This window comes from Schistocerca gregaria, chromosome 2 (genome assembly GCF_023897955.1).
Source record: "Schistocerca gregaria isolate iqSchGreg1 chromosome 2, iqSchGreg1.2, whole genome shotgun sequence".
Taxonomy (NCBI): domain Eukaryota; kingdom Metazoa; phylum Arthropoda; class Insecta; order Orthoptera; family Acrididae; genus Schistocerca; species Schistocerca gregaria.
The window spans coordinates 181,605,632-181,631,114 of NC_064921.1; the positions used below are offsets into that span (position 1 = coordinate 181,605,632).

The 25,483-nt window shown below is 40.2% G+C and overlaps 1 protein-coding gene across 1 annotated transcript in view; it reads right to left on the bottom strand.

Moving 5' to 3' along the window:
• The window catches only part of LOC126336643 (N-acetylglucosamine-6-sulfatase-like), a 68,399-nt gene that overhangs the window by 9,346 nt on the left and 33,570 nt on the right, over positions 1 to 25,483 (bottom strand). Inside the window, exons 2-3 of the mRNA XM_050000566.1 lie at positions 16,401 to 16,460; positions 3,148 to 3,351 (exon numbers count right to left, since the gene is read on the bottom strand). Coding sequence (XP_049856523.1) covers positions 3,148 to 3,351; positions 16,401 to 16,460 — 264 coding nt within the window. The remainder of the gene's footprint in view (positions 1 to 3,147; positions 3,352 to 16,400; positions 16,461 to 25,483) is intronic.

Below are 25,483 nucleotides of genomic sequence, written 5' to 3' on the forward strand. Positions count from 1 at the left end.
CTTCTAACAATGGTGTACTCAAAGAGAGAAAGTAATCACTTTCTTACATGCTATTTTGCATATCTAGGTACCAGGTGCACTGGAACCTGTGTCCCATGATAGCAAATGCTGCCCAGCCTATCTTCCTATCACGCAGATGAGATCACCAGATACAATGCACAAGCTCTCATATAAAAAATATGAGGTATCTGCTGCACACTACTTAAGGAAACCACTTTGGCATATGCTATAATCAGTTTAGATAAACCATGAAGCAGCTAAACCTGAGTGTCCAAACAGGGTTTCAGAACTTGACATTCCCAAACACAAATCAAATGTTTCAACCATTGCACCTCTTCACTCAAGCTAAACTTTCGATGTACCTGAAACGGAAAGTTTGTCATCAGTGTGTATTACCAGTTGTGACAGTGAGATGTGGACTTAAAATGCGAAACCATCAGATCCCAGTTTCTCCACTATATAGAAAGCTAACAGTGGTCTGAGTACAGTTAAAATGATTTGTTTGAACTACGAGTATCAGATAACAGCAGCTGAGTGGTACAGGAGGAGGAGCATGGGCTTTTTTTTCATAGTAGCCATTGTTCTCCTGTTTTACATAATAGCTATTTTTCTCATAAAGTACATGTATAAAGTGTTGTAGAACTAATTATTATAATTATCAATTTGAGTAGTTTAGCACTGGATATAATTTGTTATTAGTATACTTCACCAAAGTATCCAGCAGTTGCTCGTGTCTAGCTTTTAATGTATAGCTTGACTCGTTCCACATCCCTAAAGGGACTCCTTCCTGATGTGGCTGATGGAACACAATGTGTGAATGAATTAATGAATCTACATATATATCTACATCAATACTCTGCCAATCACATTTAAGTGCCAGGCAGAGGGTTCACTGAACTACCTTCACAATTCTCTATTATTCCAATCTCGTACAGCGTGCGGAAAGAACGAACACCTATATCTTTCAGTACGAGCTCTGATTTCCCTTACTTTATCATGGTGATCGTTTCTCCTTATGTAGGTCAGTGTCAACAAAATATTTTTGCATTCGAAGGAGAAAGTTGGTGATTGGAATTTCGTGAGAAGATTCCGTCGCAACGAAAAACGCCTTTCTTTTAATGATGTCCAGCCCAAATCCAGTATAATTTCTGTGACACTCTCTCCCATATTTCACGATAATACAAAACGTGATGCCCTTCTTTGAACTTTTTTGATGTAATCAGTCAGTCCTATCTGGTAAGGATCCCACACCGCCCAGCAGTATTCTAAAAGAGGATGGACAAGTGTAGTGTAGGCAGTCTCCTTAGTAGATCTGTTACATTTTCCAAGTGTACTGCCAATAAAACACAGTCTTTGGTTAGCCTTCCCCATAACATTTTCTATGTGTTCCTTCCAATTTAAGTTGTTTGTAATTGTAATACCTAGGTATTTAGTTGAATTTACGTCTTTTAGATTAGAATGATTTATCGTGTAACCGAAGTTTAGCAAATTCCTTTTAGCACTCATATGGCTGACCTTACACTTTTCGTTATTTAGGGTCAACTCCCAATTTTCGCACCATTCAGATATCTTTTGTAAATGATTTTGCAATTTATTTTGATCTTCTGATGACTTTATTAGTTGATAAACGACAGTGTCATATGCAAAAAAACCTACAAAGGCTGCTCAAGTTGTCTCCCAAATCATTTATATAGGCAAAGAACAGCAAAGGGCCTACAACACTACCTTGGGGAACACCAGAAATCACTTCTGTTTTATTTGATGACTTTCTGTTACTACGAACTGTGATCTCTCTGACAAGAAATCACAAATCCAGTCACATGACTGAGTCGATATTCCATAAGCACGCGATTTCACTACAAGCTGCTTGTGTGGTACAGTGTCAAAAGCCTTCCGGAAATCCAGAATCGATCTGAAATCCCTTGTCAATAGCACTCAACACTTCATGTGAATAAAGAGCTAGTTGTGTTTCACAATGAAAGAATAAAGAACTGAGTGTTGGCTGAGTAAACAATGGAGGGATATTCGAAAGGAATTCCTAGGACAGTGAAATGAAAAAGAAATTGAGGTGGACATGGTAAGTATCTACACGAATGAATGGTTGATGGACCAAGCATGCTTGTTGCTGGATTCTACAAGATAAGATCAAGATAACAATATTAATGGAATGTATGTGACAGAAGACGGGCAGAAGAAACATGAATGCGTACAACTGAAGACTTAATGTATGGGGAAGTTTAGAGAAGGCCTGTATATGACAATGGATGTCACACAAGTGACAATGACATTTATATGTCTGTAAGCATTGTGTTTTGCACAAGTATCCCATGTTCGATACCATATGTGCTTCCAATGTTGTATGATGGCAAGTGCTCAATTTACTGACCAGTACATTAACCCAATATGAGTTTACTGATCATTCTTAATGATAACTAATCCAAAAAGATGGCATTCTCTCAGTATTTGGTTCTTCACATACTTTTACTAATTCAACATTACCACAAAAAAATAGTTTATAAATCATTTTCAAACTTAAAGACTGGTGGGTACGCATAAATAACACAACAGAGAATGACAAAAGTCCAAACACCATTTTTGGTATCACAAACTAGGTGACACATTGATTGAGATATCAGACACTTGTATGAGCAGAATTTTATTCTACTCCCTGTCTAGCCACCTACAGTAACGTCTCACGTTTTCCCCAAATCACTAAAGTTGAGTGACAGCATGATACCTTGCAAAAAGCAACAGTCAGTTTCATGTGCCATGCATGTCCTACCTAAGCTTGTACTCTCTCTAATAGCACTACTGGTAGTACATTGAACAGCAATCTGCCTTTTAAAATATTTTTCATCACACTGCAATCCAAATATGTTTCTTTTATGCAAATCTATGTTTAGTCAAACATGTACGTAATTCTCAGCAGAATAAGGTCATAATGCAATTGAAAGTACTTTTCATATTAGTTGCCCAAATCCATTAGGAGTAAGTATTTATTATGCTACACTTATGATGAACAGTGTTAGTATCAGGCTAATTTAAAAACAACTTAGTAAAATTTCCATGCTATTGTTATTTATCTTGATTTCCTAGACACAAATCAGAATGAGTATGTTCTTGAAAGAGAACAGATAATTTACTGACCTGATTGAGATATTTTCCAGCATAAAATGTTTTATAACCAAGAGATCTCAGAGGAACTGGTAAAGCATATGGTTCCAGTTCATTTTGCCATTTCCTCCCAAAACAATTCCCTTCAAATGAATTGTTCACAGTGCGATGATTATGCTGATAAAGCCCCGTTAAAATAGATGTTCTGCTGGGACAGCATATAGGTGTCGTAACAAACTGTAAGAACGCAACAGGTCATTTCATTGCAGGCAACAGTAAATGTCAAAGCAGTGGCAGGTTACGTTGAGTCCTTCAGTCCTATCTGTACAAGCAATGAAACATAGTTGCTATTTACAAACTTCTCTTAAACTTATTTAAACTTTTCTTAAGTTCGGCCTTACAAACATAATTTCAATCTAAAGATATCATGTGCCAAAACATTATGACCAATTGCCTATTAGTGTGTTGGTCCATGATTCTGCATGACATGGATTTGACAAGTCCTTGGTAGGTTTGTGGAACTATGTGGCACCAGATTTCTATCCACAGGTCATGCAATTCCCTTAAAGTATATGACAATGGTTTGCGAGCATGGAGCTAGCAGTTGATAAAGTACCAAATGTGTTCCAGCAAGTTCAGATCAGGCACGTTTGGTGGCCAAGACATCAACACAAGTTCACCATCAGGATGCTCAAATCAGTCCAACATGATTCAGACCCCATGACGCAAACAGTTTTCCTGTTAGAAGATTCCACCTAACCGCCGTCTGCTTCACGTCTGCTGTGCAGCGAGCTACCTTAATTTAAGTATTATCTGTATTTTTCTTACTTGTCACTTCTTCTTCTGCGTGTTTTTGCTTTTAGGAAGCTTTAATAGTAGAGTGCTATTAAGTGTTCCATAGATCTCGTGTTTGTTTTGAATACAGTCAGAGAGAGTCCCTTTAGTCAGCCATAGTGCCAGTAGTGTCAGTGTCGCCCTAACCGCCGTCTGCTTCACGTCTGCTGTGCAGCGAGCTACCTTAATTTAAGTATTATCTGTATTTTTCTTACTTGTCACTTCTTCTTCTGCGTGTTTTTGCTTTTAGGAAGCTTTAATAGTAGAGTGCTATTAAGTGTTCCATAGATCTCGTGTGTGTTTCGAATACAGTCAGAGAGTCCCTTTAGTCAGCCATAGTGCTCGTAGTGCTAGTGTTTGTTTTCAATACCGTCCAGAGACAGGTAGTGCTATTTTCCTTGTTTCTACAAGAAGTGGTTAGCAATCACAGTTTAGTCAATAATCAACCGCATTTAGTGAATTAGCAGTCTAGTTAAAAGCTGATTAAGTCTCTTCAGTAAATTAATTCCTTAGGATGGCTAGGATGTGTGGCTGCTGTGTACGGACGCAGGAGGAGCTGGCCACTCTTCGCGAACAGCTGAGCGTGTTGATGGCCGCGGTCAGCCGTCTTCAGGCTGCTGCCTCGGAGTGTAGCGGCAGTGGGGAGTCTGGTGCGTCGCATGGTGCACCCCAGGTGTTAGATGCTTCACCCACTGTCCCTGCTGTCGAGACATCTTCGCGGGTACCGGGCGCGGTTGGGCCACCCTCTCCCCAAGGGGAGTGGCGGGTTCAGCGGCGTTCGCGGCGCACGAGGCGGAGGGTCAATGTGGAGGCTGGCCGTGTGGCATCGCCCGCTCTGCCTGTGAGTGGACATGTGGCTGCTCCTTCAGCAAGGTCCGAGCAGGCACACGGGGGGAGGGGTTTATTAGTTATTGGGAGCTCCAACGTTAGGCAGGTGATGGAGCCCCTTAGGGAAATAGCGGAAAGGTCGGGGAAGAAGGCCAGTGTTCACTCTGTCTGCTTGCCGGGGGGTCTCATCCGAGATGTGGAGGAGGCCCTACCGGCGGCGACAGAGAGCACTGGGTGCACCCGACTGCAAATTGTTGCTCATGTCGGCACCAATGACTCTTGCCGTCTGGGTTCAGAGGTCATCCTCAGTTCGTACAGGCGGTTGGCGGAGTTGGTGAAGGTGGAAAGCCTCGCTCGCGGGGTGGAATCAGAGCTAACTATTTGTAGTATCGTTCCGAGAACCGATCGCGGTCCTCTGGTTTGGAGCCGAGTGGAAGGCTTAAACCAGAGGCTCAGACGATTCTGCGGAGAGCTGGGGTGCAAATTTCTCGACCTCCGCTATCGGGTGGAGAAATGTAGGGTCCCCCTGAATAGGTCAGGCGTGCACTACACGCCGGAAGCGGCTACGAGGGTAGCGGAGTACGTGTGGAGTGCACATGGGGTTTTTTTAGGTTAGAGAATTCCCTCCCTAGGCCCGACAAGACGCCTCCTGAGACGCGGCAAGGCAGGAGTAGGCAAAATGCAACAAGGAATAACAATATTAATGTGCTAATAGTAAACTGCAGAAGCGTCTATAGAAAGGTCCCAGAACTGCTCTCATTAATAAACGGTCACAACGCCCATATAGTACTAGGAACAGAAAGTTGGCTGAAACCAGACGTAAACAGTAATGAAATCCTAAACTCAGATTGGAATGTATACCGCAGAGACAGGCTGGACAGTGAAGGGGGAGGCGTGTTTATAGCGATAAGAAGTGCAATAGTATCGAAGGAAATTGACGGAGATTCGAATTGTGAAATGATTTGGGTGAAGGTCACGGTTAAAGCAGGCTCAGACATGGTAATTGGATGTCTCTATAGGCCCCCGGGCTCAGCAGCTGTTGTGGCTCAGCACCTGAAGAATAATTTGGAAAATATTTCGAGTAGATTTCCCCACCATGTTATAGTTCTGGGTGGAGATTTTAATTTGCCGGATATAGACTGGGAGACTCAAACGTTCATAACGGGTGGAAGGGACAAAGAATCCAGTGAAATATTTTTAAGTGCTTTATCTGAAAACTACCTTGAGCAGTTAAACAGAAAACCGACTCGTGGCGATAATATATTAGACCTTCTGGTGACAAACAGACCCGAACTATTTGAATCAGTTAATGCAGAACAGGGAATCAGCGATCATAAAGCGGTTACTGCGTCGATGATTTCAGCCGTAAATAGAAATATTAAAAAAGGTAGGAAGATTTTTCTGTTTAGCAAAAGTGACAAAAAGCAGATTACAGAATACCTGACGGCTCAACACAAAAGTTTTGTCTCAAGTGCAGATAGTGTTGAGGATCAGTGGACAAAGTTCAAAACCATGGTACAATATGCGTTAGATGAGTATGTGCCAAGCAAGATCGTAAGAGATGGAAAAGAGCCACCGTGGTACAACAACCGAGTTAGAAAACTGCTGCGGAAGCAAAGGGAACTTCACAGCAAACATAAACATAGCCAAAGCCTTGCAGACAAACAAAAATTACGCGAAGCGAAATGTAGTGTGAGGAGGGCTATGCGAGAGGCTTTCAATGAATTCGAAAGTAACGTTCTATGTACTGACTTGGCAGAAAATCGTAAGAAATTTTGGTCCTATGTCAAAGCGGTAGGTGGATCAAAACAAAATGTCCAGACACTCAGTGACCAAAATGGTACTGAAACAGAGGATGACAGACTAAAGGCCAAATTACTAAATGTCTTCTTCCAAAGCTGTTTCACAGAGGAAGACTGCACTGTGCTTCCTTCTCTAGATTGTCGCACAGTTGACAAAATGGTAGATATCGAAGTAGACGACAGAGGGATAGAGAAACAATTAAAATCGCTCAAAAGAGGAAAGGCCGCTGGTCCTGATGGGATACCAGTTCGATTTTACACAGAGTACGCGAAGGAACTTGCCCCCCTTCTTGCAGCGGTGTACCGTAGGTCTCTAGAAGAGCGAAGCGTTCCAAAGGATTGGAAAAGGGCACAGGTCATCCCCGTTCTCAAGAAGGGACGTCGAACAGATGTGCAGAACTATAGACCTATATCTCTAACGTCGATCAGTTGTAGAATTTTGGAACACGTATTATGTTCGAGTATAATGTCTTTTCTGGAGACTAGAAATCTACTCTGTAGGAATCAGCATGGGTTTCGAAAAAGACGATCGTGTGAAACCCAGCTCGCGCTATTCGTCCACGAGACTCAGAGGGCCTTAGACACGGGTTCACAGGTAGATGCCGTGTTTCTTGACTTCCGCAAGGCGTTTGACACAGTTCCCCATAGTCGTTTAATGAACAAAGTAAGAGCATACGGACTATCAGATCAATTGTGTGATTGGATTGAGGAGTTCCTAGATAACAGAACGCAGCACGTCATTCTCAATGGAGAGAAGTCTTCCGAAGTAAGAGTGATTTCAGGTGTGCCGCACGGGAGTGTCATAGGACCGTTGCTATTCACAATATACATAAATGACCTGGTGGATGACATCGGAAGTTCACTGAGGCTTTTTGCAGATGATGCTGTGGTGTATCGAGAGGTTGCAACAATGGAAAATTGTACTGAAATGCAGGAGGATCTGCAGCGAATTGACGCATGGTGCACGGAATGGCAATTGAATCTCAATGTAGCGAAGTGTAATGTGATGCGAATACATAGAAAGATAGGTCCCTTATCATTTAGCTACAAAATAGCAGGTCAGCAACTGGAAGCAGTTAATTCCATAAATTATCTGGGAGTACGCATTAGGAGTGATTTAAAATGGAATGATCATATAAAGTTGATCGTCGGTAAAGCAGATGCCAGACTGAGATTCATTGGAAGAATCCTAAGGAAATGCAATCCGACAACAAAGGAAGTAGGTTACAGTACGCTTGTTCGCCAAATGCTTGAATACTGCTCAGCAGTGTGGGATCCGCACCAGGTAGGGTTGATAGAAGAGATAGAGAAGATCCAACGGAGAGCAGCGCGCTTTGTTACAGGATCATTTAGTAATTGCGAAAGCGTTACGGAGATGATAGATAAACTCCAGTGGAAGACTCTGCAGGAGAGACGCTCAGTAGCTCGGTACGGGCTTTTGTTGAAGTTTCGAGAACATACCTTCACCGAAGAGTCAAGCAGTATATTGCTCCCTCCTACGTATATCTCGCGAAGAGACCATGAGGATAAAATCAGAGAGATTAGAGCCCACACAGAAGCATACCGACAATCCTTCTTTCCACGTACAATACGAGACTGGAATAGAAGGGAGAACCGATAGAGGTACTCAGGGTACCCTCCGCCACACACCGTCAGGTGGCTTGCGGAGTACGGATGTAGATGTAGATGTAGATCAGGAATAAAATCAAACGGGAAGGAATGCAGTTGGCTTACAATAATGGTTACATAATCCACAGCTGTCATAGTGACTCCAACTACTATTATAGGTCTCATGGAGGGCAAGGTGAATGCTCCCCACAGTACAATACAGCCTCCAGTGGCCAACCTGGCATAACAAGAAACATGATTCACTTGACAGGCAACACATTCCCATTGAGCAATGGTCCAAACTCAATGATCCCATGTCCACTGAAATCGTAATTGATGGTGGTGCTGGGTGAACACATGCACATGCTGCAGAGCCACATGTTCAAAAATATGCGCTCTGAAATGCTTTTACCTGCATGAGAATTGTAATTTGTGATCAAGTCTGCCACAGTTAACCATCTATCCTGCTTTACAGTGCAGGCAAGCCTCCAACCTTCACAATCAGTCTGAGGTGTTGACAACCAATACCTTGTCACCTACTCGTGGTTTTAACGGCTTTCAAACACTTTCTATAGATGCTCACAACAGCAACATGCAAACAGCAGCATGCTGTTTCTGAAAGTTTGGTTTACAAATTCTGGGCAATAACAATCTGCACTCTGTTATAGTCACTTTGCCAGCATTCAGTCTCTTTCTTGGACAATGGTCATATTGTTTCGGTTCATCAGTGTAGGTTAACATGTTCAGACAAGTACTTTCCATAAATTGGTTATGTTAAATGTATTGTATGATGGAAGGAGAAGTGCTAGTTAAACTATCACAAGGAGTTACTTAGTTCACATAGTTGGGCATAGAAATATACTGTAGTGATAGAAATTCAGCACTCAGCCAGTCTCACATTCTGTTCACTTCTTTATAAACTATATTTGCATCTTCAAAAATGACATTCCTGACATGTGTGCCATATTTTTCCCCAAACAGAATGAATAATTATGTGTATGTAATAAGCCTACAAAAACAGAGTTTCTTGTAAAGTGCCCTACTTTAAAAATTTACTTAGTCCTCCACATGAGTGTATGTTTCAAAATGACACACCAGAAATGTATGTCAATATTCACTTTTTCAGTTTCTTTGCACATGCAGAAATGACAATATGTTGTCTGAAAGCCCCATTTATCAAGTATATTAAGAGTACAGACAATGGGAAGTCCAAGGAGGAATATCAAAAATATTATGAAAACGGTATATTGCTACTCACCATAAAGATGACATGTTAAGTCACAGACAGGTACAACAAAAAGATTGTTGCACATTGAGCTTTCAGCCTAAGCCTTCTCCAGAAAGGAAACACACACATTTACACAAGCAAGCACACCTCACACACACATGACCACTATCTGAACAGAAGCAGGGGAAGGGTGAAAGGGTAGCAGTGAGCACTACTTGGCACAGCATGGAGGGGCTGATGGTGGCAAGACAGTATGAATTGCAGAATCACAGTGACTATCTGGCAGAAGGCCTCTGCCAATTGTCTGACTCATCCACCTATCTCCCCAGAACCTATCCCTCAAATTCATTTCCCTTCTCACCCCTATGACACCCCGCACATGCTCCCCAAAAATCTACAAATCCAACAATCCTGGACAACACAATGTAGCTGGTTACTGTACTTCCACTAAAAGAATTGTGACTCTCATTGACCAACACTTCCAGTCAACTGTCTGAAATCGAGCCTCCCATGTCAAAGATACCAACCAGTTCCTTCACTGACTCCCAACCATTCCCCATCCCTTTAACCTCCTAGAACCTTACACGTCACTGTTGACATCACTTTCCTATACTCCAACATCCCTCATGCCCACAGTTGCCCACTAATGAGCACTAACTCTCCAAAAGTCCCTTGGACTCCAAACCCTCTACCTCATTCCATATACACCTTTACTATACCTAGCTTTATCACACAATTACTTTTGCTACTAAGGGAAGGTTTAGAAACAAATCCACAGCACAGCAATGGCACCATCCTATGTCATTCAGTCTATGGGCCATCTAGAGGAAACCTTTCTAGCCTGCCAAATCCCTGGTCTAGTTCAGGTCCATCGATGACATCTTCATGATGTGGACTCAGGGCCAGGACACCTTATCCTCATTCCTTCACAACCTCAACACCTTCTCTTTCATCAGCTTCACATGGTCCTCCTCACCTTCCTCAACATTGACCACTGCCTTTTTAATCTCTTCATCCATGCCTCTGACCACATTAAACTTCGACCCACCAACAGTACCTGCATTTCAACAGCTATCATCCTTTCCATACCAAAATAAACTCTCCCAATACAGCCTGACCACTCTGGGACAGCATATCTGCAGTGACACAAGAACTCCCTTGCCCAGTATGCTGAATATCTGACAAAGGCTTTACAGACAGGTTTTATCCCCCAGACCTAGTCCTCAAACAGATTTCCTGTTAACACCCCCCCCCCCTCCTCAAAGAATCAGGTACAAAGGAGCACCTCTTTTGTCATAGAATACCATCCAGACTGGAATAACTGCTCCATGTCCTTAATCAGGGCATCATCATCATCATCATCATCACCATCATCATCATCATGCAGTGAAATGAGGGACATCCTAATCAAGATTCTTCCCAGCCCTCCTAAAAAATTGTTCTGTCTTCCACCCAAGCCTTCACAGCATCCTAGACCACACCTATGCCACTCCAAAGCACAATCCCTTGCTATAGGGAAGACCTGTGCAAGACCTGCCCAATCCACTCATCTAGCTCTTCCTATTCCAGTCCTGTCACAAGCTTATCCTACCCCATCAGAGGTCAGGCAACTTGTGAAAGTAGCTATGTCATATAGCAGCTGAGCTGCAATGATTGCACAGGTTTTTCTATACAGATATGACTACTGACCAGCTGTCCACTGGGGTGAATGGCTACTGCCAAACTGTGGCCACAAGTGAAGCGGAACACCCTTTGGAACAACATGCAGCTGAACGTAATGTGGCTTGATTTTAATAGCTGCTTCATAGTCTGGGCTATCTGGATCTCCACTACCATCTTTTTTCAATTTGAAACAGTCTTTTTGTTGCACCTGTCTGCAACTCAACACATTGTCTTTATGAGGAGGAGCAATCTACCCTCCTCCTAATATTATTGATAATGTGAGTACATAATTAAGTTGTGATTACATGCCTACAGGAGTCTACATTAAAATAAGTACACTATACTAAATTAATTAAGCTGCACAAAGAATTTTGTTAAATTTATTTGACAAATTACTCGACCACAACTTACATTCATGAGGTGCAACTACCGCAAGAGCTTACAGAAATGCTTGCAAAGAACTTGCTGGATGAAGATGAACAAAATACAGAGTGTGAATTACTTGTCAAAACTGTCATATGGAATTTCTAAATCAGCAGATGTTCATTAGTATAACAACATTCATCTCTATGACAGTGGGGGTGGTGTTTTCTTTGAAAATGGAGAAGTTATCCCAAATTTATGTATTAGCAGATTTTATAACAAAACACTTCTGTTTTGCTGTTTCTTATGCAGCTGGTGACTTTTGGTATAATTTATGGAATACAATCTATAAACTGTGTTTTTTTTTATAAGAGGTAGAATAAAATTCATAAAATATATGGACATATGGGTCCCAATTTGTTGAAATTATTAATATCAATATATAAAACTGAATACACACATAATACGATCATAACATCAGTTGATAAGCAACTAAATAAAGAGTTGTAAAATAGAAACACAGAAAACTGGAAAACATTTGTAAATTTTAAAAATTAGCATTGAAACAAGACAATGATCTGAACAAGTTTTGGCATTAACATCGTCAAGGAACATAGTTACAGTAATTTGTGCCAATTTCAGACGGCATGTTGTAAGAGTAGGATAGTTGGAACTGCCAAGCAGTATGCGGTTTGATTACAGTGCAATTTGTGACTCAAATATTTGGAGTAAAAGGAATCAGAAAATGATGTTTTGTACTTATTACACAAACCCAGCCATATAAAGTAAATGCTGCAAAAACTAATTAAAAAACAAGAGTATAGGCTTCTGTACCATGAACATCAAGACACATGACAACTTGCCTTCTGCAACAATAAAAATAAATTATAAACAACTCTGCTTCTCATTCTCACATGAACTATAGGTATTGTGTAAAACACTAAATTCTCCTTACATCATTATGCACAGAGAAAATTTATATTTTTACCCGATTAAGAACAAGTATGTTTTAAGGTGAATTTTTTTTTATATATTTTGAAACTTTGTCCTGGCTGATTGTTTCCCATCTTGTATGAGATCTTAGTTGTACTCTTTCCCATCACGAAAGCCATCTTAGGTGGAGTTCTGAGTAACCTACAGCTGCCCCACCACCACCACCACCACCACCCTGTCTGATCTCACTTGACCTCTCCTCTCTTCTTTCAGGAGAAAGTACTTGTGGTTTTAAGATCCAAGGAGAGCTACTGTTTATTTTCATGTATAGCAGTACTTGGAGTAGTGCCTTCTGCAGGTAAATACAGGAGGCCAATCTGTCTCTCCACGAATGAACACACTCAGTTCAAGGCACTCTCTTGCCCTCAGGGTGGGAAACTGCCCCTAAAAGGAAGAAGAATCAGCAATGACCAATGGCTGAGAATGCAGAAATCATGCGTGTGAAAAAATGTCATGATGATCTCTCCAGTGGCAAAAGATTCCAGACTAGCTCTCCTTCAGATCTTGGGAAATTGGACTGCCAAGGGGAAGATGACCATGAGAAGGCGACTGAACTTTATACAAGTAGGACAACGGAAAGTTAGAAGTTTGAATGTGGTAGAAAAGACAGAAAATCTGAAAAAGGAAATGCAAGGGCTCAATCTAGATACAGTGGGTTCCATAAAAAGAACTAGAAAGAAGACAAGAATTTATGGTCAGGCAAGTACAGGGTAACATCAACATAAGCAAAGAATGGTGTAACAGGGGTGAGATTTGCCATGAATAGGAAAACAGGGCAGTGGGTTGAGTTACTGTGAACAGTTCAGCGAAAGGGTTGTTACCATCAGTATCGACAGCAGACCAACACCAACAACCGAAGTTCAGGTATACAAGCTAATGTCATTAGCAGAAAATGAAAAGACAGAGGAAGTATATGAGGATACTGAATGGGTAATTCAGTAAGTAAAGGGAGATGAAAATGTAATAGTCACTGGGGACAGGAATATGGCTCTAGGGGAAGGACCAGAAGAAAAGGTTACAGGTGAGGTTTATCACAGGAATGATAGGGGTGAAAGACTAACTGAGTTCTACATTACATATCAGTTAATAATAGCAAATACTCTGTTCAAGAATCAAAAGAGAGGGAGGTATACTTGGAAAAGGTCGGGAGAAGCAAGAATGTTCCAGTTGGATTACATCATGGTCAGTAAGAGATTATGAAATCAGATGTTTGATTGTAAGGCACACCCAGGAGCAGATATAGACTCAGATCACAATTTAGTAATGATGAAGATTAGGCTGAAGTTTACAGACTAGTCAGGAAGAACCAATGCACAAAGAAACAGGATACAGAATGCTAAGGAATGAAGAGAACAAAGGGCATTCAAAAAGTTTTGCACAGTCGTCTCTAATTTTTTTATTTTTTGCAGGAGGAGAATGAATTTTTTTGTGAACATACTTGGAACATTCATCTGTAAGTTGGTATATAAAAGTATTTTCTTTTATTTACAGGTAAGCCATAATGGACCGTGAAGTAGATATCAGGTTGCAACAATGGTCAGTGATGGAGTTCCTCTACAAGACCGGCGATGACTGTGCCACATCGATTCACAGGAAGTTGCTCCCTGTTTATGGGGAGGACACAGTGGGTTGCAGCAGTATCCATCAGTGGTTGCAGAGGTTTAAAGAAGGTGATTTACCTCTGCTGGACAATCCACGATGCCGTAGATCATCGACGGCAGTGAGAGTGATGTGAATAAGGAGATCATTGATCAAATCATCCAAAATGACAGATGTGTGATGATGTGTGAGCTTGCTGAAATGACTCGTTTGTCATTGGTGAGTGTGGTGTCACTGGTACAGTCACTAGAGTACAGAAAAATCTATGCATGTTGGGTGCCTAGATTATTGACAGGAGAAATGAAAATAATGATGCAGAATGTGTGCGAGGATCTCATGAAGACCTTTACTGAAGACTGAAAACAGTGTTTTGACGGCATCATTACCCAAGATGAAACGTGGTCATTTTTGTCCGAACCTGAGAGCAAAACCCAATCCATGAAGTGGTGTCATCCGGGTTCCCTCGGAAGAAGAAACCAAGACTTTCACAAACAGCACGCTGAAAAGTGATACCTCCTCCTTCTGTGATCAGTGTGGTGTCATTTTCATTGACTTTTTGGAACCTGGCTCCACAATTAACTGGGACCATTACTATTTGTCATTGGACAAGCTGTGACGTGCCATCAAGACCCACAGACCACAGCTTCAGAGTCAGCTCATCAGACTACACCATGACAATGCCAAACCCCATACAGCCCTTATGATGCAGGAAAAAATCAGGAAAATGGGTTGGAAAATTTGTCCTCATCCTCCCTAGAATCCGGACTTGGCTTCATTTGATTTTTACCTCTTTGGTCATCTCAAGGCCCACCTGCGCAGTAAAACATTTGATAGTGAGAAAGACTTTATTTCCTGTGTCAAGCGATGGTGTAAAAGTCAATCCACAGAATTTTACCAAAGTGCATTTACATAATGAAAAGAATGTTGGGCCAGATGTGTCACAGATGATGGAGGCTACACTGAGTAAGCTCAATGTATAGCTAAATTTTCCAAGTATGTTCACAAAAAAATTCATTTTCCTCCTGCAAAAAATAAAAAAATTACAGACAACTTTTTTAATGCCCTTTGTTCATTTGAAGTTCTACAAGGCTATACATACTGCGAAAATGAATAGCTCAGTAGGCAATTCAGTTGAAGAGGAATTGACTTCTCTATAAAGGGCAACCAAAGCAGTTGGAAAGAGACACATGGGTACAAGGAAGGTATCTGTGAAGAAACAGAAGACAGACTTCAGTTGATCGATGAAAGAAGGAAGTATGAAAATGCTGCAGGAAATTTAGGAATACAGAAATATAAGTCACTTAGGAATGAAATAAACAGGAAGTGCAGGGAATCTCAGGCATAACAGCTGCTTTAAAAATGCAAAGAAATTGAAAAAGAAATGATTGTCAGAAAGATTGACTCAACAAATAAAAAAGTCAAGACAAGCTTCAGTGAAATTTAAAAAGGGCAGCAACATTATGAATCCGATGGGAATTCCATTGTTAAATGCAGAGGGGAGAGCAGATTGGTGGAAAAAGTACACTGAAGACCTCTATGAGAATTAGAGAAGCTTTCGAATGAAATGAACAGCCTAATGAGTACAGAATATGGACTGAGAGTAAATTAAAGATAGATGAAAATGATGAGAAGTAGCAGAAATGAGAACAGTAAGAACCTGAACATCAAAATTGGGATCACAGAGTAGACGAAGCAAAGGAATTCTGCTACTTTGGTAGCAAATTAACCCATGATGGATGGAGCAAGGAGGACATAAAAAGAAGACTAGCATTGGCAACAATGGCATTCCTGGCTTGAGAAGTCTACTATTATCAACCATCAGCCTTAATTTGAGGAAAAAATTTCGGACAATGTACGTTTGAAGAATGGCATTACATGGTAGCGAAACATGGACTGTGAGAAAACTGGAACAGAGGAGAATCAAGCGTTCTTAGAAGTGGTGCTACAAAAGAATGTTGAAAATTAGGTGGAAAGGAAAGATTAGGTTCTTCACAGTAATCAGCCCACAAAGGAACATATGGAAAACACTGGCAAGATGATACAACATGTGGTAAGATATCAGGGAATAACTTCAGTGGTACTAAAGGGAGCTGCACAGGGTAAAAACATTGTTCAGGAAGACAGATTTGAATACATCCAGCAAATAATTGAAGATGTATGTTGCATTTGATACTCTGAAATGAAAAGGTTGACACAGGAGAGGAATTTATGGTGGACTGCTTCAAACCAGTCATAAGGCTGCTGATGATTTTTTGGGGGAGGGAGGAGGGGGAGGGGGGCAAGAATCACTAGCAGTTTTATTGTTCTTTTCTGATCACATATATATTTTAGAATTTTTTCTTTTACTTCGCTGTTCTTAGAAGTCTTACCGCATTAGCGAAGGTAATTCCCTCGTTGGCTATAAGTTTCTGTGTTTTCTTCATGGGAGTCTGAAAAGAAAACAAAATCAGCTTGAGTGACTGGGATTTTTCTCATGTTATACTACAGAACTACAATTTTAAGCCACACGCCACCAATCATTATTTGGCCAATGAAATGACAAAAAGAAGACAAATAACATATTTCCATTGACAAGAAAGTGCTTCATACTTTATTGTTTGTGTGACATGTTTTATCTAATGCATGTGCAATGGAACTTTGAACAACTGTCTGTACCTCTTTGCAGAAATGAGACCTTTTTCTTATTTACAGTTGCTGAAGACAATCTTTTTTCTCATCTATGCAGTACGAGTAAATTTTTTCTCACAACCACATGAACATTTAATAAATGAAAACTGTATCATTTGATTAAGGAAACAATGCTTCCCTTTTAGGAACAGTGAGGAGGTGGGGGAGATGGAGAGGGATGGGGAGAGGGAGGGGGTAGGTAGGGAGAGGGAGGTAGGGAGAGGGATGTAGGGAGAGGAAGAGACCAGAGGAAATTTGGAGAATCTGTTGACAAGCAGAAAGGTCATTCCAGGTGAATCTGTCTTATGATATTCAGGGCAGAAAGGACACATAAACACAGATAAGTTACATATAAGAACACTGACAGAAGCACTGCAATGAAGATAAATGCAATAACAAATAGATATAACACAGCGTATGTGAAAAGTAACCACATAGTGCAAAAAAGGAATTACAAGAGTGAATCAAACATAAAAATGGAATGTTTTCAGTAAGTTTATGTAATCTTAACAAAAATTTATACAAATGAACTTTTTTTTTTTACACAGACTCCGTAACAGGAAACACATTTTCCCAGAGGATACGGAGTTTCTTGGTCCTGCTTTTGTAAAATGAACAAGGCTGTTAAAGCAGCCAGTTGCACATCAACACATCGACAGTGCCATCATAATCAAATCTGCATCCTCTGACTGCTTCTTTTAGTGGTCCAAGTAAATGAAAATCACAGGGTGATATTCCAGACCCTTGGGAGGATGTTACAGAGTGGCCCACAACAGCTACTGAACTTTTTGTTACATGCACCATCACATCTCAGATTGGAAATAGGTATCTTTTTGAAAGATATGCATCTTTTGTATGGTCAAAAAGTTGACAATAGTACACAGTGTTCGCAGTATGGTGTACATGGAGAAAATTGATCCAAAGGAAACCTTTAAAACCCAAGCAGAATGTTGCAAGAACTTTCACAGCAAAGAGACAGCTTTTGGCTTTGGCTTTGGCTTTGGCAGGTGCAGATTTGTCTTTTTTGTGTAGCACCATGCTGCTATTTTTTTTTTTTTTTTTTTTTATTTGAGGGTGTAAGTAATGAGTGCTGTCGACAAGGGATCTCAGATCAATTCCATATTCCTAGATTTCCAGAAGGCTTTTGATACCTTTCCTCACAAGCACCTATTAATCAAATTGCGTGCATATGGATTATAATCTCAGTTGTGTGACTGGATTTGTGATTTCCTCTCAGAGAGGTCACAGTTCGTAGTGATAGATGGTAAATCAAGTACAACAGAAATGATATCTAGCATTCTGCAAGCTAGTGTCATAGGCCCTCTGCTGTTCCTGATTTACATAAATGATCTAGGTGATAATCTGAGCAGCCCCCTTAGAGTGTACAGATGACACTAATTTACCACCTAGTAAAATCATCAGACAATCAATTCCAATTACGAAATGATCTAGAGAGAATTTCTGTATGGTGCGAAAAGCGGCAATTGGCACTAAACAAAGAAAAGTGTGAGGTCATCCACATGGGTACTAAAAGAAACCCGATAAATTTTGGGTATACGATAAATCACACAATTCAATGTCAATTTGACTAAATACCTAGGAATTACAATTACGAGCAACTTAAATTGGAAAGATCACATGCATAATATTGTGGAGAAGGTGAAACAAAGACTGCACTTTGTTGACAGAACACTTAGATGATGTGAAAAACCCACTAAAGAGACAGCCTAAGTTACACCTGTCCATCCTCTGCTGGAATATTGCTGCGCGGTGTAGGATCATTACCAGGTAGGATTGGGGGAGGACATTGAAAAGATGCAAAGAAGGGTGGCTCATTTCGTGTTATCGCGCAATAGGGGTGTGATACACGAGTTGGGGTGGCAGTCAGTGAATCAAAGGTGGTGGTCTTTGTGGCGAGGTCTATCTATGAAATTTCAATCACCAATTTTCTCTTCTGAATGCGAAAGTATTTTGTTGACAATCACCTACATATGCATAAATGATCACCATAATAAAATAAGAGAAATAGAGCTCGAACAGAAAGATTTGGTTGTTCCTTTTTCCCACGCATCATTCAAGAGTGGAATGGTAGAGAAGTAGTATGAAAATGGTTCGATGAACCCTCTGCCAGGCACTTACGTGTGAATTGCAGAGTGGCGATGTAGATGTAGATGAATGGTGCACATACATTTCACCGCAAGTCACTATCTGGTACAAAAAATGTTCCCTTTCAGTTTGGTAGTGTGTCAGTAGCTGTTTGCACATCTAAAGATGACACAGTTTGTGCTCTGCAATGAAAAGACAAGGCATCCACCTTGTTGACATTTTTTGAAATCTAAGGCTATCAGTAATGATCACCTGAGCACTACCGTAGCTTACGCCAACCTCAACAGCTATTTCAGCATCTGTTATTCAGTGATCATCTTCAATAAGCTAGCAAACAGTGTGAATATCCTCCTCAGTCATGCTAGTCTTTGGGCAACATCAGTAAGCTGCTTTCTCAACAGTTTCTGGATCTCATAACAAGTGTTTGTGCCAAGTGTCCTTGAGTCTTTTTCGGGGAGTTATCCCTCAACTGTGCTACAAATCTCCAAACTTTTGGACCGTTTTATGCTCTCTGTTGTGTTAGAATTGATTTTAATGCATCATGTAACAGATGATGCATAAAAAGTTTTTGATGGTGCTGACCCCAGTCATAAAGCATTTTTTGAAAGAATGCACCAGCATTTGTCTGTATATTACTGCATTTTTCTTCTGTAAATCTAGATTTTGGATTTTACTTTGCTATCAGGTAAAATGTACACGTTAATGACGTAAAAGCCAAAATCTAGATTATACAGAAGAAAAATTACAGTAATATACAGTCAAATGGTGATGTGTTCTTGAAGAGAGAGAGAGAGAGAGATTGATTGGTACCTCTTGCTTTGACACTGTGTTTCGGAGTAAAAAAATGGCATCACAATGGTCTAGCTGTGGAGAACAATCACTGTGAATGAAAGAACAATGAGCAGAGATCGAACTGCTCTCCACTTACAAGAAGTTTTGCAAAACTAAAATTCCAATTTATATTTGATTCACCCTCCCCAGTTTCTTGAATTTTGGTTTTGCATGTGGTGCTGTAAGTCAGTCCTATAACTTGATTGGCTGTCACTAGCTGATATTAGCCTCACATGATATAAACTATTGATCATCCATACTGCCCCTGTTGCTTGAGTGACAGTGATAGTATTATGATGGTACTTATAGCTGAGAACACAATATTAATGCCAATAAGTATTATAATAGCAAGGATGTTCCTTGGTGGAATATTTTCTTACAGAAGAGGCACTATTTCATCTGAATGTATTTCGCAACAGCTGCAGCATTCATGGCTGGATTACTAATAAGCCACCCAAGTGGAAGGAAGGAAGGGAGGGAGGGACTATATGAACAGAAAAGAACTGTATCAAAAATACCTAGTGCGCATTCCTAGTTGGCTTGAAATCTATTTTTTTTATTTATACATATCTCCCTCTCAGCCCACATTAAGTAGCTTTATGTTGATTCATTAACTCATTCATGTGTCCCTGCTTCACTTTGTTAAAGCAGATCTCATTTCATTTCACTTTCTCTCATGAAAGAACCTACTGAACATGATGAATGCATCAGGAGTGGCCCCACCAACAAACTTTGTGGAATTTCATATTTTATTTTCCCACCATTTCAAATTTTATTTTATTTCTGGGGTGTGGACTTTGTTAATGTGATTCTTTGCTTTCTGTTACTAAGGTGATCCATACAAAAGGAATGTCATTCATACCATAAAATTTAATTTCCCAAATACAATTTTGTGGTTCAACTGATAAAAGATTTTGGTAATCTCATGGTGGCAGCATGCGGTATGGTCCAATCTCAGTCTCAACAGTTAAGTCAACTGTATTGAGATACCAATCTTAGTCTCAATGATACTGAAATAATATATCCATGAAAGTGTGGCATATAACTCATGAAGTTATAGACACTGCCTCTCAACAATGCTGTGTCCAGGCAGGAGGTGGCTCAGTTCTGGTCCGGACTGTGTTCGCATAGTCACAATTAGGCCCACTGTCTTGTAGTAAGAATCACTGACAGATGCACATTATGTCAACATTCTTGCAGGTCATCTACATCCTTTTCTGGAATTAGAGTAACCTGACAGAAATGCTGAGTGAATGGATGCAGGTGGCTTGATAAACAGTTCAGAACAATTCCATCACCTTATAAAGTCCATATATCAGTCAGTTACTGCAGTTTTGAGGGTTCATGGAGGAACCAGTCCCTATTAACATCACACCCAGTACCTTGCAATGACGTTTGGTCCTCAGTATAGTTCTCTTTGGTGCGTCACCTCTTCGGGCTTCACAACAAATACACTTCATACATCAGCAATCGGGTTTGTCTATTTGGTATTGAAACGCTGTGCCTATATATGGATCATTAGATCACACTTGAAAAAGACTGATGTGGAGCTGAATGACACTAGCAGAAAGACAACAAAATCCACCCCTACTGCATGGCTGCTCTCCTGGAGCTGTATTCCACCACTGGAGATAAGGTGTAACAATATTCTTCTTAGAGAGTACCACGAGATTAATAATAAGCGACACCTACACATGCATAATGACATAATTGCCCTGGATTGCAAATAACTAAAATCAAGGTGGCCAACATTAGTCATTACTAAGGAAATGACAAGCTCAAATTCTGACATTCACAATGTCTGTAAACAACAATTACATGAGCACTGCCCACCACAGTGTCAGAGTTTTGCGGTCACACAGAAGCCTCCTGGTTTCAACCAATCATGTAAAGTGCAGACAACACCAAACTGAAAATCCACTGGCCACACCAGAAGTGCCGATGTCCTCCATAAATAGGGGAAGATACCATCTCCAAAAAGCAAATTACCTGACACAAGGTGGAAGGATGTACAACTCAAGCCTGCAGTGTAACTATATTTGTCTGTATAAATTTGTCACAGCTATGCCTCTGTCGAATCTAGCTCAAAAGTTGGTGTTTGAAAGTAGGCTATATTAAATGATATGTTCCAAACCAAGGTTACAGTTCAAACATTTTAACTATACTTTGATTACTAAAGAAACTAATGTTTATGGCCTGGTTGAGTCTTGTTTACTTAAATTATGCACAGATAATTGACTAGCCACAAAGTACATTCGGTTGATGATCTGTGATGGGATTGTTTGAGCACAATAACCTAACACTGATGTGATTATTCACAACAGTACTCATGTGGCAAATGTATATTATTAATGCATTCACTGAAGAAATTTCTTCACTGTCCTTGAAATCTAACAGTCAAATCAATATAAAAACGATGTGCACAGTAAAAATACTTTGGAAATAACTCAAATCACAGTCTGACCCAATTGTCACATTAGATGATGATCATTACTGAAGATTAAAACCACTGATGACAAAAATTACTAGTTCACAATCAGTCACCAAAAAATGGTCACTGGACCCATGGAGACAACTCTCAGACTAAATTTCAATAAATTGTGGCACCAGAATGAGATTTTCACACTGCAGCGGAGTGTGCACTGATATGAAACTTCCTGGCAGATTAAAACTGTGTGCCCGACCGAGATTCGAACTCGGCACCTTTGTCTTTCGTGAGCAAGTGCTCTACCATCTGAGCTACCTAAGCACGACTCACGCCCAGTCCTCACAGCTTTACTTCTGTCAGTATGTCATCTCCTACCTTCCAAACTTTACGGGAGCTGTCCTGTGAACCTTGCAGAACTAGCACTACTGAAAGAAAGGATACTGTGGAGACATGGCTTAGCCACAGCCTGGGGATGTTTCCAGAATGAGATTATCACTCTGCAGTGGAGTGTGCACTTGCCCGCGAAAGGCAAAGGTCCCGAGTTCGAATCTCGGTCGGGCACACAGTTTTAATCTGCCAGGAAGTTTCAAATAGTGGTACATTTTCTGATTTGTAAACTGTACTAAATTGACTATGGTACTTTGTCCAATAATTTTGGGCACAGATCTTGCTCATATCACAACCTTCTGGAGACACGAAAATGGTTTCCACCTTGCCTTTTCTATAAATCTGCAATAATTTGAAAATTCAGCTATTGATGTTTACTGAGTTTTCCCAAATTAAAATTAAAGGTTTATGTTTCTGAGCAAATGAATAGTAGAGGAAGATACTTCTGAATGAGAACTTTTACATAAAATAATAATCTCTGTTGAATTAATCTGACTAGTTTGCTTAATTGTGGAATTCTATTCCAGCAACAGTGTTTTAACTAAAGAAGCTAATTACACTGACACTAAATGAGGGATAATCTCACTAACATGTTTTCATCATTAGCTGCTGTTATTTACATGCCTTTTGCATCTGCTCTATCAGGAAGTTAGTAATTGGATATATATTTACATATGAACAACGATAATGAAGTTTTAGATTACTGGTATTTTGTAATTAGCACAGTTTTTAGGTAAATTAATTACACTTATGGATTCTAAATAATTAACAGACTGTAATTGGTACTAAAGTTAAGTTGGCTAGATCCTGGGTAAATATTAGATATTTTTTGTACTATGCACATTCCATATAAATGACGATACAGAAAATATTTGGAGAAAAATTAAAAAGTAAATAATAATAATTCTAGGGCAGGGGGGAGGGAGGGGGAGAGGAAGAAAAATATAAGAGATGGAAATTATCCCTCTGATTTTTTACAATCCTGAAAGGGACTCTTCATCGATTTCCTTGCAGGAGAAGATGAGGTGATCAATTATATCCAATGATTGGATGTTAATTTGTGACCAAGTTTGCTACATAATAAGCACACGTAAACATGAACTATGTTGAATTTATTTTTGTATGAATATACATGTATATTATGTAAAAATAGCAAGAGAAGCACCATATTCCAGCCCAGATGGGCCAATGTAACCAACCAACCACCATATCATACTCTGGCAATGGCATCATTTGGATGGCCATGGGGTCAGTACACCTATCTCCCGGTCATTGTCGGCTTTCTTGACCTAGTAGCCGGATCTTTCGCACAGCATCTAGGCACACCAACATCTCAGCTACAAAGGTGGACTATTATGATGTATGCCATATGAAAAAAATAAATAAAATGATACAGATAAGAATGTCATGGTCTTTTCCACCAAAGGATTCATGAATGGGAAGAATGGTAAATGAAATTTCAGTAAAATTACTGGTTTCTCCATAATGGACATTCGCTTAACTTAGAAGAAGATATGGTTTATGCTGTATGCGAGACTATGTTTTTGTACAAAATGAACTTTCCTCATGTTGTCTACTGTGCGCAGCCAGCACCATCTGACTATGTGGTTTGTCAGATTCAGTCTCCCACTGTCATTGTATTCTACAGCCTCTGGTTTTCATTTTATTTTCATTCAGTTTCTTTTTTCATTAAGTGTTCTTTTTGCTTTCTCCATTGGTCCTGACTGTTTCTACAAACTCATTCATTTATTCATTCACACACTGTATTCTGCAAGTCTCAACATTGAGAAGAGCTTTCAGTGGCATGGAACAAGATACTGCATACATTGACAGACAGAAGAATAAACAAATACCAACTTCTTTGAAGGATGGTACAGTAGAGGGACCGGAACCACCTCGAACTATCGAAAACGCAGACTATCGAAATTTAAATAGGAAAAAGAAATATTATGATATTGTAAGTAATACAGGTCAAAATATGAACTTTATTAAAATAAAAGTATTTACACATGCATTTGCATTGGCAGAATAACAATAATTATTTATTTAGACAAGTAATAGTGAAGGTCTTTTGTTCGGCGAAGCTGCAACATTTCCTCGTGGCAATGTCATGCCACCGTCTCAGGAGCAGTAGGTCAGTTGGTGTCACCTCAGGCTGTTGTTGCACGTAGCATATGGTGGCCTCGAGAGCAGCGTAGCCATCAGTGTGACTCATCAACGGTGCAGCCTCTGCCTCGTCACTCTCACACTGCGATGGAATGTTACCCATGTCAATTACAGAAGAATCTATCACTTCCAACTGTTCGTCCGAATTTAACCACTCGCCTACTTCCACCTCTTCTGCCTCTTCACATCCTGGCAATCTTCTGATTAAATTACACAATGGTTGATCATCCTCATCTGCTAAATCTTCAGTTTCTGTGTCTGGCATACTTTCCTGTAGAATTTTCCTCCAGGACTTAGAAATTGTATCCGACTTTATTTCGCTCCAAGATTCACTAATCCAGTACACGACGTCCTTCAAAGTCACTTTCTTCAAAGCTCCTACAATGCTTTCGTTGTCTTCGGAATGCAGGATTGACTGTAGCAATCGCCGTCGATACTTTTTTTTTTTTTAGACGTTCCAGAATGCCCTGATCCACAGGCTGAATGAGATAGGTAACGTCTGGTGGGAAAAACAAGGCACGGATACCATCGCACTGCAGTCCTCCTGCACTTGGATGTGAGGACGCATTATCCATGAGCAAAATTACTTTGCATGGCAGTCCCCTTTCTTTTAAAAAAATTCTTGCAGTCAGGTACAAATGAGTTAAAAAAACAGTTCATGAAGATTTCCTGATTCATCCAGGCATTATCCTGATGTGTATAGACAACCGGAAGAGCTGAGATGGATATATTCTTGAATGCTCTTGGCTTGGCAGACTTCCCAGTCAGAACTAGTTTTAGTTTGTGGTTTCCAGTTGCATTTTAAACTGCCGTAACTGTGAGCTGCTCTTTGCTTCTTTTGTGCCCAGGAGCACTTTTTTCTTCACA